The sequence below is a fragment of the Squalius cephalus genome, assembly GCF_949319135.1.
Source record: "Squalius cephalus genome assembly, chromosome: 20".
Lineage (NCBI taxonomy): Eukaryota > Metazoa > Chordata > Actinopteri > Cypriniformes > Leuciscidae > Squalius > Squalius cephalus.
Window position 1 is genome coordinate 26,586,540 of NC_137141.1, and position 18,316 is coordinate 26,604,855.

Sequence of the window (18,316 nt, forward strand, 5' to 3'; positions counted from 1 at the left end):
GCTTTGTCATGTCGTTTGCTCGCAGTTCATGTTTGGCTTTACGTCATCATCAAGCAAATCCAAAATAACTCTAATTTGTGTGAACAACATGTCTTACAATGCTGAACCGCTGTAAAAAAAAGCATGTTGCAAACAGAAATTTGTCACAAAATTTAGTAGACCTACATAAAAGGCTGTAATCGACACCATCCAACAGAAGAAACATCCATCTGGAATTGTTTGGATTGTGAAAAAAGTGGGCGGTCTGTACCAGAATAGAGCTAGAGCTATCTTAACTATTGGTACACAATGCCTTTGTAATGGGAAAAAGAGAATTTTATTTTGAGAGGTGAGGCAAGCAATTGCATTTCGTTGAAACAAAAGCTTTTTTTTTTTACTCTTCAATAACATGTACTGATGAATCCCACACAATAACACCTGGAACTCACATTAAGAAAGTAAATGAACTGAATGAGCCTCTGCTGGACAGAGAAGGGTTCAGAAACAAACTCTCTGAGTATGTGACGATAGCACATCATCTCAACAGAACAGCTGACGGGGAACCCCCTCACACACTGCCACACAAATAGAAAAGACATTTGCATGATACAGTTGGTACTTACTACAATATGAGGAAAAATAAATGCATTCCAAAATGCGCAAGTACCACACATTAGCATCTTCTAGATCTTGGTAAACTTCTTCTTGCTGTCATGTTCATTGCATAAAGACTTCCTGTTTGATTTGGGTAGACTGACCTTTGCTCAGAGAGCTGTAATATACTGTTCCATATGGTCAGATGTTTTTCAATAAATGCCAGCTTGAGCATGACTCCCACTAATGCAATTCATCACACTTTGACCTTGTGATAAATAAAGTGATTTGATTATGTAAATTTGGTCTGTCTTTATTTTAGTTAAAGTCCAACTGAAATCAAAATTGACCCTATTTACTTTGTTAGCGCATATTACTAGTCTTGTGGTGACAAATTAATCCATGCAAGTTAATACACAGAAAAAAATTGTTTGCCGTCGTAATCTTTAATCAAAGTCTGAAATGTTACTTCCGGTCTGGAATGGCGTTCCTTCTCTGATGATGTAGGTTTGACGGCTTGGGTTGGGCAACGCTTAACCACTCCCCTCAAACCGTTAGTCTGCTATGAGTGAGAGATGGAGAGGAGGAGCACTAGAGTAAAACCCTGCCCTCTGTTCAATATTCCTTTTCACTGGGAAATACGTCACAACACTGGAGAAAAGTCGTTTGCAACTTCCGGTTCACACGGACTTTAATGTTGAAACACTATCCGAGGTCTAAAAGTCTTATGCTTTTACTTTGCACTTTTCTTATTATTACAAAATGTGGCAGTATAAAGCATATCATCATCAGTACATACAAATACATGAAATGTATACATGAAAAGAAAAAAAAATTATTTGAGACACTTAATATTTCAGAATGTCTTAGTATTTGGTTTGAATAGGGTAAAATTTTTAACTATAATAGATATCACCGTACTTTCCCAATAGATTAATCAAAGTACAATAAGACAATTGTTTTGAATTACAGGTTTTCTGAAATGTTATGTTTAAATATTACAAAATATTTCATACATTATCAGAACAGAAATGTTAACATTGGATAATGCCAGGTTCAAAATTATGTTTCATCTGTTGACAGAGTTAAAGGTTTTTACAAAGGGGATTTCTTTTTTATCATTCTATAAATGTGATCCTGGACCACAAAACCAGTCACATGGGTAATTTTTTAAAATTGACATTTATACAGTACATCATCTGAAAGCTGAATAAATAAGATTTCCATTGATATATGGTTTGTTAATGATAGGATGATATTTGGCTGAGATACAACTATTTGAAAATCTGGAATCTGAGGGTGCAAAAAAAATCGAAAACATTGAGAAAATCTCCTTTAAAGTTTTCCATTTATGTTGGCGATTGTGCTGAATTCACTCACAAAAATAAATGTTTTATACATTTACGGTAAGAAATTTACAAAATATCTTCATGGAACATGATCTTTATTTAATATCCTAATGATTTTTGGCATAAAAGAAAAATCGATAATTTTGACCCATACAATGTATTGTTGGCTATTGCCACAAATATACCCGTGCGACATGTGACTGGTTTTGTGGTCCAGGGTCACAAATCAGAAATTACTGTCAACAGAATACATACATTTTGTATTCAAACATTTGAAAAGCCCTTTGGAAAAGGTGGTTGCTTTTCCTTATTCATTTCATTAACTGCACAGTAACAATAAACTATTAAAGTCAACATTGAAAATACAAATAGTACCAATGCATACACGTTTTACCTGTTAACTAACAACTCCTTCCATGCATCTCAATGCAGCTTTTCTGTTATATTCAACTCTAATTTAATTTGAACTAACAAGCACAGCAGAGAAGTTGCATTTATGGTTCAGTCCTGACAAACCAAACCAAACCAAACCATTCCAAACCCAAAACAGGCCTCCTTAAAAAATGGACAGATTTCTTACACTAATGGTGTTGTGTTGTAAACATGTACAGATCAATAAAAAGAGGCCTACAAACTGCTCCATCAGAGCATCTCTCAAGTTTCCAGCATGCAGCGCACAGCGTAGCTTCTGAGGAGACTCTGGTCTTCTGCCAGCAGTCCATAGCCTCATTATAAATTGAATGGCTCGCTAACCGCCTATCAATGCTATGATATGCAATTCATAGATCCAAATGCATTTGCTATGGATCAAATGTGGATGGATCTGAGATATATGAGGGATGAAGCAGACAAACAACTCACCAGCCAAAGCAGAAGAGGGCCAAATAGAAGCCCAGCAGGGTGGCAACTACATGCCGGATGAAGGGGCTCGTCTTACTAGGGTGCAGGTAGAGTCTGAACCAGAAAGCCGTGACCAGGGCGAACAGCTGGCACACCACAAAGTTCACCTAATGAGAGACACAGAAGGTTAATTTTGAGGAAATCAAAACTAATCTCCATTTAATCTTCAAATGTATGTCTTCAAGTACTGTTAAATTGCTGAATGTAAACTATGTTGACATTAACACAAGATAAATGCATTTGTGAAAAGTCATGTCAGTGGATGAGAAGAGGGAATTACATCATAACAAGCTTGAAATGTTCTCTTGGTTCAGAACTGGGGGTCACTGTTTGGCTGCCGACTTTCAGCAGTTAGTTCCTGCTAGTAAATGCCGTAACTACAAAATTGCGTGGCAAAAAGAGCATCTTCCTTCATCAAAGGCATATACTACTTAATATATACAATATAGCAAAATAATTACTTTCAGAAACCCTTCCATATATCCTCTCAGCCTTTGCAAGACACAATGTCCATTGAAATCATTGGATTTTATGACAAGAAAGTTTGGATTTTTCTTCATGCCCAACCACTGCAAAACTAATTCTAAAGCCCTATTTGCACAGGATAAGTATTACCTGGTGATCTCTAGTCATTTGTAATAATTGCGGAGGTTGTCTGTGATCTTAATCCCGTGCGAATCGGCATCTCTGTGATTTGGCGGGGTCGTATAATTTTTTCAAGGTTTTTGTTTCCTGTGCGCTTTTTTATCCATCTTTTGCGAAGAATGGAGTGTTTTGATAGTATTTGGGGTGCTGGGTCATATCGCTGTACACTATACGATAAAACTATACAATTTGCAGAAAGAGAAAGCTGAAAACCATCACAAGAGCAAAAAACAAAAAGAATGATTAGATGGAGATGGTTGATATGTGGCGTTGCAGCATGGGGTAAGGAACATTCTTCTGTTTATGATATATCATACAGCTAGACCTATAATAACGACAAGACATTTCCAAACAATAGCCTATTGACATCATATCCGGGAGATAAGTCAGTAAATTCGAGTAAAATCAAAGGCTTCGCTTATCCTGTGCGAATGCGCCACACGAAATTCAGATATAGGTGGGTCATTTCTAAATCACACGAGGTCCCCAGATAATACTAATCCAGTGCGAATAGGGCTTAAGTGATACGAAAAGAAACAGCATGTAGTTCACAAACCAATCAAAGTGTTTTATTTTACATGATGTCACTGTTTACTGTACAAAGTCACATCTGGACCTGAACGTTACAGTCTTCTGTGCTTTATACGGCTAATCTCGTAAAGTATGTACAGTTGGCTGCTGAGTTGAATCTTAAAGGAATATTTCACTTTAAAATGAAAATTCTGTCATCATATACTCACCCTCATGTTGTTTCAAACCTGTATGAATTTCTTTCTTCTGCTGAACACAAAGGAAGATATTTAGAAGAATGTCAGTAACCAGATAGTTTCTGGTTCCCATTGACTTCCATAGTATATTTTTTTCCTACTATGAAAGTCAATGGGACCCAGAAACTGTCTGTGGTTACTGATATTCTTCTAAATATCTTCCTTTGTGTTCAGCAGAAGAAAGAAATTCATACAGGTTTGAAACAACATGAGGGTGAGTATATGATGACAGAATTTTCATTTTAAAGTGAACTATTCCTTTAAGTCTCTCGCTCTTTCTTTAATTTCAGGAGTATTTTACTTACGCAAGATTAGGTGGGTTAAAACTTTTTTTGTGAGCCATCCAATAACTTCATGAGTGCAATAGTCAAAACAATACAGCACCTGTATGGGTGACACACTACACAGATACAGAAATACAGTACTAGAGCTCAAGGTCCTGATGATAAATGAGGTATGCAAAGCAGTGAAATAAGCATTTAAATCCAAACCCTTCCTAAGCATCGCCAGTATTAATCAGGAGTTTCTCACTGATCGTGAGTAGCAAGTGGGTGAGAGCAGAGATATGCTTGTCCATTACCTAATGGACAGTTTATCTTAGCGCTAAAGCTGCTTTTCTGCCTTTGTGGAAACTGATGAGGCGCTGGTTATGTTCGGGATGGGATGATAGATACATACAGCTTACTGCAAAGTATATACTGGCCACGTACACTATAAAGTTTCTGAAATAACAACCACAGTTAAATACGGGCATGAATCCCCTAAATTATCATTCTGTGTGTACTGTATATGGAATGTGACTTAACAATAGCCTGTGTGCTTTAGGTATTCACTATGGCTATATTGACCAAAGTAATATTACAGCGACCAAAGCCTTTTTTAATCAGATCAGTATCGACAGAGGCGTTGTGTTTTGTATTGGAAGGCTGCTTCACAGAATAGCGCAATCCAGTTTATAGAGCTGCTAAAATATGGGTCACGATATTTTTGACTTGTAAAGCTTTTGGATTTATTTAGGTTTATTTTGGGCTTGATCTTGTTTGTGTTTTTTTCTGGCAACACGAATGAGTCAAGGCTCAAACCTCTTTCCCTGTTTGCACCGCACACACAGGAGACACATCTCTGATGTGCGTTTAAATACGTCATTGACAACTAGTTGCTCAGTTCTGTTCAGAAAAATATCGCATGGAAATAATCTAAAAAAATATTTTAAAAATATAGTATGCTACATTGTTGACACATGACCTCACATTGAATTGCATGTTTAATTCAGGAAGTTTTGACCAGTTATCACATAGGGGATGTATACATTAATTTCTTTAAAGGAACACTCCACCGTTTTTTGAAATAGGGCTTATTCACTTTCTTTCCTACATTTAGATAGGTGGGCAAATGCATTTCTGTCTCAGTGCATGCATTGTTTTAGTTTGACAGGGTCAGCGCTAGCTTAGCTTAGCATAATGAATGGAATCCTTTGTTGCCAGCTAGCATGTCCTGAGTAAAAGTGATATAAAAAATTAAAACAACCCACCTAATTACTTCTTGTGGCCTGCGTATTCACAACAAGTGCAAATAGCGATGCAGATTAACACTAGGCGATTTCCTATGCAGATATTGACTTATATAAGGACTATATAGGGGGAAGTACAGGCGAAGCACTGCTACTTGGGCGTGATATCTCTGCGCCCAAGTAGCAGTGCTTCGCCTGTGCTTCCCCCTAATATAGTCCCAAGTTAATATCTGCATAGGAAATCGCCTGGTGTTAATCTGCATCACTATTTGTACTTGTTGTGAATACGCAGGCCACAAGAAGTAATTAGGTGGGTTTTTAAAAAAAAATTATATCACTTTTACTCAGGACATGCTAGCTGGCAACAAAGGATTCCATTCATTATGCTAAACTAAGCTAGCGCTGACCCTGTCAAACTAAAACAATGCATGCACTGAGACAAAAATGCATTTGCCCACCTATCTAAATGTAGGAAAGAAGGTGAATAAGCCCTGTTTCAAAAAACGGTGGAGTGTTCCTTTAAGCATTTTTTTTTTATTAACTTTTATCTAAAAGGGTCTCCTGTTTTGGCGAATAATGAGTCAAGGAGATTTCGGTTCATTCATCTCTCTTGAAATGGGAGGTCGATTCAAGAGCATTGCTTTGTGTGATTACACTAAAGCACATTTTGCTGAAGGTCATACAGGTATTGTTTGTATATATGCATACAGAAAATACACATAGTCTGCAAAATACACATTGCAAAAACAGAACGGGTTGCTATTTTTAATATATCCTCAGCTGTGGAGCAACACAGACACATTATATTTCTCCCTGCTGCTCAGTGGCCTTCTGTCTGGCTCTCTTGAGTGTGTGTGTGCTTGTGTGTCTGAGAGAGAAAGAGAGAGAGAGTGTGTGTGAGAAAGCAAGAGTGAGGTCATCTTTATGTGCCTGCTGCCATGCAAATGAGCTCCAGCTCAACAAAGATACAATCCGTCACCAGCTTAAAATAACTCCGCCTTCCCGACTCTGCACTGTTTTATTTATCGCTCACTCTCCATTCATTTTACTCTAGTTTTAGTTCACTTATTCAATTTTACTTGACAGGGACAAATCATGTCCATTACAAAAAGCGTGGCCCATTCCATCCCAGTATCCATCTGAAACAAGGATGGGTTTGAGTTTTAATATCTTTCAGATATTTTACGCCGGTGATTGATTATGCTACTTGTGTTGTTTTCAAAACAAGCTTTCATTTCAATGGCAGATCATCCGACACATTTGTACTGTAGACTGACAATTAAAAAAAAAAATAGAGACAGTGTGTTGCAAAAATCATGTCCCCATGCAGAATCCTCAAGGCATTTCATTGGCAGAGTAACTATATTCAATCAGTGCCCGATCAGAAATGACAGAACATTGCTTTATGGAGTCTAAATGATTGAATTAAACATTTAATTATCATTTTTTGTGTTTTCAGAAAGCCTTTAGTTAGTAAGCTAACAGCTATAGCCATTGAAAATGTATATCAGAGAATATCACCATATAGCTCAAAATAGTCAAATTAAATATTGAAATAACTTTTGTTCAGCGTCACTTAACAAGCTGGAGCTTTGCCAACAATTTAATAAATACATAAATAAATAAATAAAAATTCATAGGGGGGTACAATTCTGTCATGGACAACAACAGCGTATAACTTCAGTAGAAAAAGTGACAAAAATAAAATGTTCCTCCCTATTCTAAAAATGTGCTGGAAAGAAGACAATAGCATTCGGTTTAGCATAAAACCTTGGGGAATGTTACTGAAACTTCAATCAGAAGGCTTTTGTTTTGTTTCCACTGGTCTATTTCTGTCATTCCCTTGAGACACCTCTCATCCCCTCGGTCCCCTTCAGGTGCTTGTCACTTTCGTTCTGAATCTCCCTGTCTGAAATGTTTCAACTGCTGGAAACATGTCCTTCCTTGAAAAGAAACCTCACGCATCTCCTTAACGTTACAGGCAGTTATACTGTACAGAAAAAGCCATTGTTTCCCAGTCTGCTTAAACAGGTCAACGGTATATGGCAAGCCATCTTAACATTTAATCCTTAAAACCTACTAGTATCTATTTTCATGCTACTAGTACTTATTTTTTAGATACTAGTTTCTATTCCATTAAGCTTCCATTAAACTTATTCATTAGCTACTAGTGCTTATTTTTTAGGTACTAGTGCCTATTTGTTAGATACTAGTACTTATTCATTAAATACTAGTACTTATTCCAATAGCATTTAATTATACTGTTAAGAAAAAAATAGAACTAGTGCTTATTTTTTAGTTAGTAACATTTTAGATCAAAGATATCCTTACCTTAATAGATACTAGTACTATTTAAATAATCATGCAAATACTATGTTGAATATTAATGAACCAACAACATATCAAAGATAGAGATGACAGGAAACGGACTGAATTACAGAAGGCCATTTTCAAAATAACAATATAATAATAGCCTAACTTTTTAATGGTATTAGAGTAAAATAAATATAATGATAGTGCATATATACTCTTATTTTGACATGACTCTCATTCTCAGATGGAGATTAATATTCCGAATTTTTGGTTGTAAGGAATTATGAATGCTCAGCAAAAATCTCAATCTCTGGGTATTGTGGTTGTTTGGCTGGTGGGTATGAACCGGTTTTTGGATCTACTTTTTTTTAATTTTATTATTGGTAGTTAAGTTTTTAATATAGCCTACAGTACATTCAAAACAATAAAAAATAAGAACCAGTATCTAATGAATAACTACTAGTATCTTTTAAAAAGGAACTAGTACCTAAAGAATAAGCACTAGTACTTAATGGAATAGATACTAGTATCTAAAAAATAAGTGTAGCATTAAAAATAGATACTAGTATGTTTTAAGGATTAAATGTTAAAACGGCTTGCCATAAACAGTGGGCCATAAACAATAGCTCATTGGCTGCTTCTTTGTATCCCCCACACTTTCTGTATCACAGGAAGCATTGTTATTGGCAGGATAAATCTGGTGCACACACACACACACACACACACACACACACACACACACACACACACACACACACACACACACACACACACACACACACACACACACACACACACACACACACACACACACACACACACACACACACACACAACTGTAAGTAATTGTGGTTGCTTAGGCAGATTTATTGAGATGATGTGCCTTTGCCATTTTTCTATTGTTACATTTCTAAGAGCTCTTTCATAATTGAAATGACATAAACCGGCGTTTGTGGTCGCTTTAGAGCCATTAAAAAGAACCACAGAATTACACTCAATTAATCTGGGACATTAAATTCAAATTAAACATAACCTTTCTTTGCTCTAAAATTCACACGGTTCACTTTGCTCAAAAATTCACACAAAACAGAGAAGCGCTTGGTTGAAAATGTTTCTCTTGTTTTATCAACCAGAAAGCAAAAGCGAAAACTCTAAAGTTATAGCAATGCATGATGAAACAAACATTGACAGTGTTTCCTGAACGATGCAAATGAGCATATACGCATCACCTAAAAGCATTAACTCATTTGTCTCAAAATCGTTCAGTACGGTTTATGCATCAGCAAATCAAGCCAGTAAATAAACGATCAAGTTCAAATTGTTTCTCTTCATAGCATGGAAATCATCTGCTATTTAAATTGTGATTAAATTATATACAGAAAGCGATCAAAGAATGCTCCTTTTAGAATTCGTGAAGCTGTCGATCACACAGCGTGAGTTTATCTGGACACTTGCCAAAACTCCCGTTATGTAATCAATGACACTTACACTGCACAACGAAGCTCTTACTGTATTTACATTGTGTTTGCATTGTTATTTATGATGAAAGCATTTGTGAGAGTGCAGAAATCATGTTGCAATGATTTGATCATTGCATTCACATGATCAACAGAGTGTCTGTCATCTGCTCAATGCTCATAACAGCAACATTTCATGTGATAGGAATATATCTAAACATAATGCTATAATCACTTTTTTCACGATTTGTTAATCTCAACATTTGTAATGGTAAAAACGTAGTAAAAGTATTCGAGAGGGTTCCAAATATAATGCATATATATATATACATACAAAACAAAAGGTATTTTCGATGTGATTGGCTAACATAATATGTTAGCCAATCACACTGAAAATACCTTTTGTTTTCACAGAAGAAAGTAGGGTTGTCAAAAAAATAGTCGGTACTAAAAAAACAAAAGTTAACCGTACCAGCATTGCTGCAGTACCGGTATTACAGACTGACATGTTCAGTAACCACTGATAGATGCTGTTTTCAAATGCTCTTGTTCGTGTTCGTTTGAGCGCTCCCTGACAGTCAAAGGTTTCTATTTACAGTGTGTTTTTACAAGCGTTGAGCATTGTAGCCAATCACAATCATATCTGTTGAGTGTGTGAACACAATGGCCTCACAGAGGTGCTAGTCAGTAAGTTAGTCAGAATCCACTTAACACTGCTGAAAACGCACAAGGTTTTGTTTTGTTCAACGCAAGCCGCGCATGTGCGAATCCTTTCATTATAACCAACAAAGAGTAAACACGATGTAAATCAGAACAATTAAGACTGCTTTTTTTATTATAACGGGAGTTTTCACAAGAGTTCAGAATTTAGTGAGCTTGTGCTTTAGAGATTGGCAACCTTAGAGATTCTATAGTGAGGGTTCTTCTCTTTTTTTCTGTTTATTACCCATTCACAACCTGAATACAAGTTTAGTTTTCATGCTGCTAGGCACACTGCAAAGTTTCTGGATTGACAACCATATTTAAATTGGAAACTGTGATTATTGACAGTGATAACCAATGGACGAGACAAAACGGGACACAACTTTTTAAAGTAAACCAACAGTTTTTGCTCTGGTATCAAGAACTGCAAAATTTCACTGGTATTGGTAGCAACTACTGAAATTCGGGTACTGTGACAACCCTAGAAGAAAGTAAGTATGGTTTGGGACAACATGAGGGTGAGTAAATGATGACAGAATTTTCATTTTTGGGTGAACTATCGCTTTAACAGCCTTCCTCATTATAGATAATACTGTATTAACTCATTTCAACACAAATCAATCAGCAATATTTTACATGCTTTGTCTGAGATGCCAAATCTATGAAATTCTTATTTTTAAAAAAAAAAATACAAACATCTAGACCATGCTATTTTTTAGAGAGTTATGATCACCAGTCTAAATACCATGAGTCTCAGCAGTAAGGACACAGAGACCAAAAGAGAGACAGTGATGACAGATTTTGTCCCACTTTGGCTCTAAACCATCTCTCTTTGCAAGCCATCTGGCTTTGTTTCCACAGACACCTTCAGCCTTTCAGCTGAGAGAGAAATATATGAGGAAAGGGACATTTAGGAACATAGAGAAACAGGGAATGACTACTAAAGGTCAATATTAAGATATGGTCACTGTGTGCAGAGTAAATATCTCAGGGAAATGTAAACCATCCTTTATATTTAAGGGGAAATGTGTACTAGCATGAAGGGCGAGTACTAAGCTCACATTATTCTAAAGCTCAAACATGGGTTTGTAAATGTGACACCATTAGGGTTTGGCTTTAAAAAGGAAAATGTCAACAAACATGCAAAATATAGGTAAACGAAACATATACAAAGACACTCATACTCTATTGAATCTAGTCCATAAGCTCCTTAATTCAAAAACAAGAGACAATCAAACATATGCCTTCATGTTGATGTAAAAATTAATCTCTGCCAAATCATTGGCAGTTTCTAAAGTCATTTGTGAAAAAAGATTTAATAAAAAAAAATTTAATACCCGCTGTTTAACTCCAGTATCTGTATAATGATGCCTTCACGTGCTATCGGAAATTTCCTACTTCCCACTTCTGAAGTCGTGATTACGAGCTCGTCATACTCAAGTGCTTTGTTGTCGGAACGAACAGGAAACTTGGAGGACACCAGGTTTATTCTTGCCTGTTATTGGGAAATTCTTAAAAGCCAAAATGATATTTAGCGCCCCATTCACTAACAACCATATAAACATTCACTGCGCTATCTAAATAGTCAAGCTTGTTGACAATTCTGGAATTTCGGTCAAATACAAGCTATTTTCGCAGTGTATAAAACATTCAATACTCTTCAAATGATTATTCATATATGTAAATATGCACAACTTTAATGACAAGACAAGGCAATGTAGCTGTTGTGGAAAAAACTAACAAAGAATACCAGTCACAGATGTTCCCCCCTCAGCCATGTTTAAAGTTTATGGCATGCCCAATTTGGGTATCAAAATTATCCCTGAGCTTCCCAGTGGTAAACATGACTTCAGAGGGCATTCATGTCCAATTATTAACTAGAAAACTAGTATCTGATATCATGTGTAGGACCCCAATTGATGAACCAATGTCTTCTGAAGCAAAATGATAGGTGTGTGAGAAAAGTACTAATACTTTAATACTAATACTTAGAAACAAATGCTTTTGGCCAACTGTCAGTACGTTGTCAACATCAGCACATCACACATTACACAAGCATGACATAAGCAAGTTGTAAAACTTGAACAAAAAGTAATGCGGAAGCACAGAGGACCATCACTTTTTGCGTGAGTTTCACAACACGAGTTCGTTTTGCATGCTTTTTGGACCATCAACTTTGAGAGACCCATCCACTTTCATTATACAGACTGGGAAGGTCATGTATATTTGGGAAGCCATGAGGCTAAGTAAATGATTAGAGAATTTTCATTTTTGTGTGGAGTATCCCTTTAATTATAGTCATATAAGCACATGAGGAAACTATAGCTGTGTTTACACTGCAGGAATTTTCCCCAGGAACTAGGGACTCTGGGGTGGTACTCGGTGTGTTTACACCGCAGGAACCAGGGTCTAAATGAAGTTCCAGGTAAATATTTCCCCCTCCGAAAGTCCCTGCTTGCGAGGTAGTACTTTTTCAAAGTTCAGGAACTTTCAGGGGTGGGACTTGGGTGCTGAACATGCTGATTGGTTTAGTTCATGCCGCATTTTGATTGGTTGACTCCACGCAGCATTTTATTTCAACCACCATTTTTTCAAATCTGTTGCGATGAGTGCAGTAACAGTTGTTTGCTATTCGAATCAACAATGGAGTTTAAAAAATATGACTGATGGACCGACGACGAGGTTCAGGCATTATTAAGCTTAAATTCAAAGGATGAAATCCAGTGGGAATTGTAAAGTAGCGCACAGTCCTACGTCACTGGACTAATTTGCCAAATCTTCATTGTACCTTAGACTGCGGTGGAAACGCAGACAGCAACAGGTCTGGGGGGAAAAAGTTCCTGAGAAAAAAGTTCCTGGGACAATTTGTTCTGGGTAATTTCGGTGGAAACGCGGCTAATAACTGCCATATAGTTCAAATAAAGTCTAAAATAGATTTAGTATGAAACGTCAAAATTTCTTTCAAAATTTTTAAAATTCAAAGTTTAACTGATCGTGATACGCCCATACGCATTCATTTTCTTCATCTGTATCTTTTAACATTATCTATACTCCTTTAAATATAAAGTGAAACAACATATACTGCAAAAAAAAACAGTAGCCTTGTAGCTAGCACCAATAATCATTCACAAAACAGAAGGGTGACAAATAGAGTGATGAGGAGGAGTGAGTAGTGGTTTTAGAAAGTGTCTTTGGTCACTGAAACGGAAAATGGACCTGTAAGTCAGTATTCTTGACTACACTCATATAGTTATGAATAATCACGTAGCATGGCCTTTATGGTTAAAAAAAAGCATCAGGTGCATGTAGGTCAAAAATACCTTAAAAGGAAACGATACATTGAATTCAGTGACATGAAATGTCATACCACTTTGAGTGGTCTAGCCTTGCAATTAGGTCAAGATATGGTTGGGAACATGGTTAACCAACCAGCTCAACTAGGCAAAATAGGCATAGTGGTCTACTAGCTTTAACCAGTTTAATCGCTTTAAACCAGCTTGAATCATGACCAGCTGTTCAATTTCATTAGCTTTTAGCAATGGGCTAAAGAAGCTTGACAACCTTTGATACAGACTTTATTGAAAGATTATTGGTTGTTGCATCACCCTTTCATGACTCGTTCAGACTTGGTACAACAGCCCCATTTTGGTTTGTGTCTTAAATAAGGCATCGATTCTGACTAGTCTAAAAACGGCCTTAATGGCCTTAAGGTTCTTTCACACTGGCAGTTTAATTCGAAACGGGGTACGGTTCGCATGAAAAATTGGTAATGTGAAAGCTGTCATGCGAACCCGGACCCGGGGTCTGAATTCGGATGCACTGGAAGTGTGGCGCGATTCACGTGAATGTGAAAGCAACTCGGACATGGGTTTGCACTCGTTCAGGAAGTAAAATAACATGCACACGCATTTGAGCCAGTGACGACTTCATTAATTCAACAAAACACATGTAGGAGATGACAATGGTGATGATTTACCGAGAGCACTGGCGTGCACAGACTTCTGTGTGTGTGTGTGTGTGTATGTATGTGTGTGTGTGTGTGTGTGTGTGGAGGGGGGTGGTCTGTGTTTGGTCCCCCTTGGTAGAGATCACTTTCCCGGGGGTAGGGGGTTGGGTGGGTGTTTCCCCCTCGGTAGAGATCACGTTTCCCGGGGGTTGGGTGGGCACTACAGTTCCTCCTCGGTAGAGATCGCATTCCGTAGGGGTGGGGGGGGGTGGGAGGTTGTTCACCCTTTGTAGAAAATCGCGTACCAGGTGTAGAAATAACTCGGGGCACCACGATACGACAGAAAAGGGCACTTTCGCTTTCACGATTAAAGGGGCAGGGGCACAAGCCCCCCCTCTCTGTGCACGCCATTGAGCGAGAGTGAGCGTGCAGTGTAATCGCGCATGAGTGCCATTTGAGGGGCGAATTAATGGCTTGCAATCCGCTGTCTCCTTCAGACAGCCGCCTACATGCGACGCATATACGGTGGACGCAAGGGTCGTTCACTCTGCTGCATATAATAGCACCAATTAATAAAAAAAGAACAATATATTTGACCTGCGTCCTGTTTTCTATCACATTTGTGATTACATAAGATGAACGCAAATGCACCAGGCTTCAAATCAAGTGAGTGTGAAACCAGACCAACGCTGCAAGGGGTGCCTGAAACAAACGCACTCGGATTCGGACCGTGACAAACATGCCCAGTGTGAAAGCCCGCTTAGGGTGTGTTCACACTTGGCATGCACGGTTTGATTAAAACGAACCCTGGAGCGATTGATCTGTTGGTGTGGTTCATTTATATAAGTGTGAACGTTACCATCCGAACCCTGGAGTGCACCAAACAATCGGACCAATACAGCTGAAAAGATGAGTCTCGGTGCGCTTCCAAACAAACTCTGGAGCAGTTAGAATGAAAGATGAACACAACACGGATCAAAGACATCCAAACGAAGCAAAAACAGGACATGATGTCATAAGATGCGACCCTAAAAAGGGGAGAATCCTCAAGCATACCTGTTTTTTCACATCATAGTCGCGAGTTCGGTACAGGCATCAGAACCACGTCTCCTCGCAGCAGATCTGTTTTGACTCTTTTACACATTTTATAAGCTCTTCATGTGTCATCATGTGTAGGCTATGCAAGTTCTGTAGCAAAATGTATCCCTATGCTTTTAGATTCAGTATCTTTAGATTCGGTTTTAAAAATGCCAATGTGAACACTAAGCGGACCAGGACTCTTTTTTTTTTTTTTTTTGGTCCACACCAAATGAACCAAGCGAACCGAACAACAAGTGTGACCCTTAGAATTAAAATCAAAAGCTCAAAATAGCTAATTCCAATGGGTGAAATAGGGCCATTCCAACAAGTGGCCCTCCAGATCCCCCTAACCTCAAATGTAAGGACATATTTGGCTCACTGGAGAAATAAGTCCAAGTATTATACATCATTTCATCATAGCAGTTAGTTTTTGTTTAGTTTTTGGTATTAAAACAACTTAACTAAAAATGTACTGGGGTTGTGCATAAAAACTCGGTAGAAGCGAGTCTGTTGCATGGGCACCAGCTCAGAAAACATGGCCAAAAAAAATAAAAAAATGCTGTATGATTCAGACATCAAATTTTACCAGTAAGAGTCAAACTCGGGTACATGTGTCTTCAAAGAGAATTAATAATGTAGAAAGACGCTCACCTCAATAATTCATGGGAATGTAATACATCACTGATAGTATATAAAGGGAGGTTAGGCACTCCTTTGAGCCCTTCAGTTAAACAGGAAGACATGCACAATCACTTCAAAGCACTCAAATGGTAATCAATATCATGGCAATAAGTGATACTAAACCTAGAGCAATTAAGCTATCTGTGGCACTACCAGTCAGGTTTAACAATGATAAAGAGCCTTGGCAAAGATTCCTGGCAAAGAGGAAAGAAATGCAAGACACTGATGCTGTTTCTCTAAGCTCTGAACCTCAAACTGAATACCGAATCAAAATATTAAGCCCCTTTCACACAGAGATTCCAGAATATACACAGATAAAGTGACCCGGTGTTGTGCCGAATTTCGACCCCCTGCCAAATTATTACCCCCCTCATTGAAGGCAGTACCTGATTGCCTAATCCTAACCCCACCCCTAATCCTAGCCCCTCCCCCACAACTAATCCTAAACCTACCAATACTAGGGGGGTAATAATTCGGCGGGGGTCAAAATTCGGCACGACACCGGCATCAATCCCGGGTCGCGTTTGCGTTCACATAGAAGGCGTTCTCCCAATTTCCCGGCAATTTGCCAGGATCATTGCGCTGTGTGGGGCTCTATAGTATTAGAAATACAATAAAATGCACCCTATTCAGATGCGTTTCAGAAAAAAAAGTGAGGTCAGATGGACATTTTTGCATTTCTTTTATGCATCTTGGCATGAAATAGGCTAATGAAGCATCAACAAACAATTATATTAGCATCTGAATCAAACATTTTGTGTTGTGGTTGAGATACAGTACTAACCAAACTTGAAAAAATACAAACAAACACATTTCACCACCATTTTTCAAGAACCACAACACAAAATGTTTACTTCAGATGCTATATAACTGTTTGTTGATGCTTTTTTATTTGAGCAAAAGATGATATATTATATGATATTTTATCAGGCAAAGATGAAATTATGAACATTATGAATCTGATCATGGAATTACCAAAGTACAATGTCCAAAAACGTAATAAGATGTCACTTTTTTGAAGTTTTTTTTTTTTTTTGTGTGTGTGTGTGTGTGTGTGTGTGTGCAGATTTTATTTAAAATGAGTACACTACTTGTAAACAGAATTAACAAATGCAACATGCAGAGAGAAAAGCCTACCAAACTAAAAAGTCTAAAGTGCAGAATGGCTAAACAAATTCAATTAGTCTTTCAGTTTTTTGTCCCCCTCTTCTTCTTTTAAGGCCTTTCACAATTTTATAACAAAAATATAAAAGAAGATCCCTAGGACACATCCACACTGTAAAATAAATGCCTTTTATTTGCTGAGCTACACATTTTAAATGATTAAATGATACACCCTACAGCAAAACTGTCTCAATTGTGCTTATGTTTTATGATACAGCAGCTGTTCCATTAACAAAGCAGGAGGTAAACAAAACTTGTTCCATTTGATGACATGTCACAGCTCCACTTGGGCCTCACATTTGGTTTCTAAGCAACCGACTGCTCAACAGAGCACAACTTCGCCAAAGGCAAGCAGAACGGCTTTGAGGAGGGACATTAAACTCCTCTGACAACTCCTGTGGCAGTGTTGAATGCTGTTCTTTTGAGACTGCCAGCAAGAGGCTTGACACATTACTTCTACAAAAGGAGCGATTTGGATCTCAATCTCCCATAACCCTCATATGAACTTTAGGGAACAGTTATGGAGAAAGTGACCAGTTCTGGATTTCCAAACCTACTGGAGAGTTATGTCTGCAATGATGGCAGCCAGAATATGGGCACTTCATCACCTTCTCACACAGATTGGAGAGCAGCTCCAGCACGGTTGCGTAATGTTTTAATGGGCATCATAAATAGGTAGATAGCTAATGAGTAGCAGAAGTCAGAGTTTATCCGCAGAGCATCAATGATAATAAACAGACACAGACACTCAATAAACAGAAATCACACACATAATTACAGAATAAAAGATTATTGAAGATACATTAAAATGGAATTTATGTTAGCTGATATATTATGGCCAATACCGATCACCAATAATTACATTTTTTTTTTAAACCATCTCAAATGAAGCAGCTAATTAATGAATAAAACGGACAAAATATACACATTTACACAAGATAGCTGTTGTTTAAAAGATTAAAATCTGGAATTTACAATGCACATAGGCCTATGTAATCTAACCGGCTCTTACCGACTTAAAACTGCTGTCAAATTAGAAGTTTATAATCTAAAAAATCTCAGCTAAAATCTAAGATTTTCACTACACTATTATTGTGGCCAAAAGAATTCATGATAACAAGAATATCCAATATCCAAATAAAAACAAAATAATTTTATGCTATCAGTCAAATTCATCTTTAACTCTATTTTGCGTTTTCTCTTTTTTTAGCCTATGAATTACACATTTC

General features: G+C 37.5%; 1 protein-coding gene across 1 annotated transcript in view; it reads right to left on the reverse strand.

Moving 5' to 3' along the window:
* mboat2a (membrane bound O-acyltransferase domain containing 2a) overlaps positions 1 to 18,316 on the reverse strand; it is a 56,052-nt gene that overhangs the window by 25,486 nt on the left and 12,250 nt on the right. Inside the window, exon 2 of the mRNA XM_079853156.1 lies at positions 2,784 to 2,929. Within this exon, the coding sequence (XP_079709282.1) occupies positions 2,784 to 2,929 (146 nt within the window). The remainder of the gene's footprint in view (positions 1 to 2,783; positions 2,930 to 18,316) is intronic.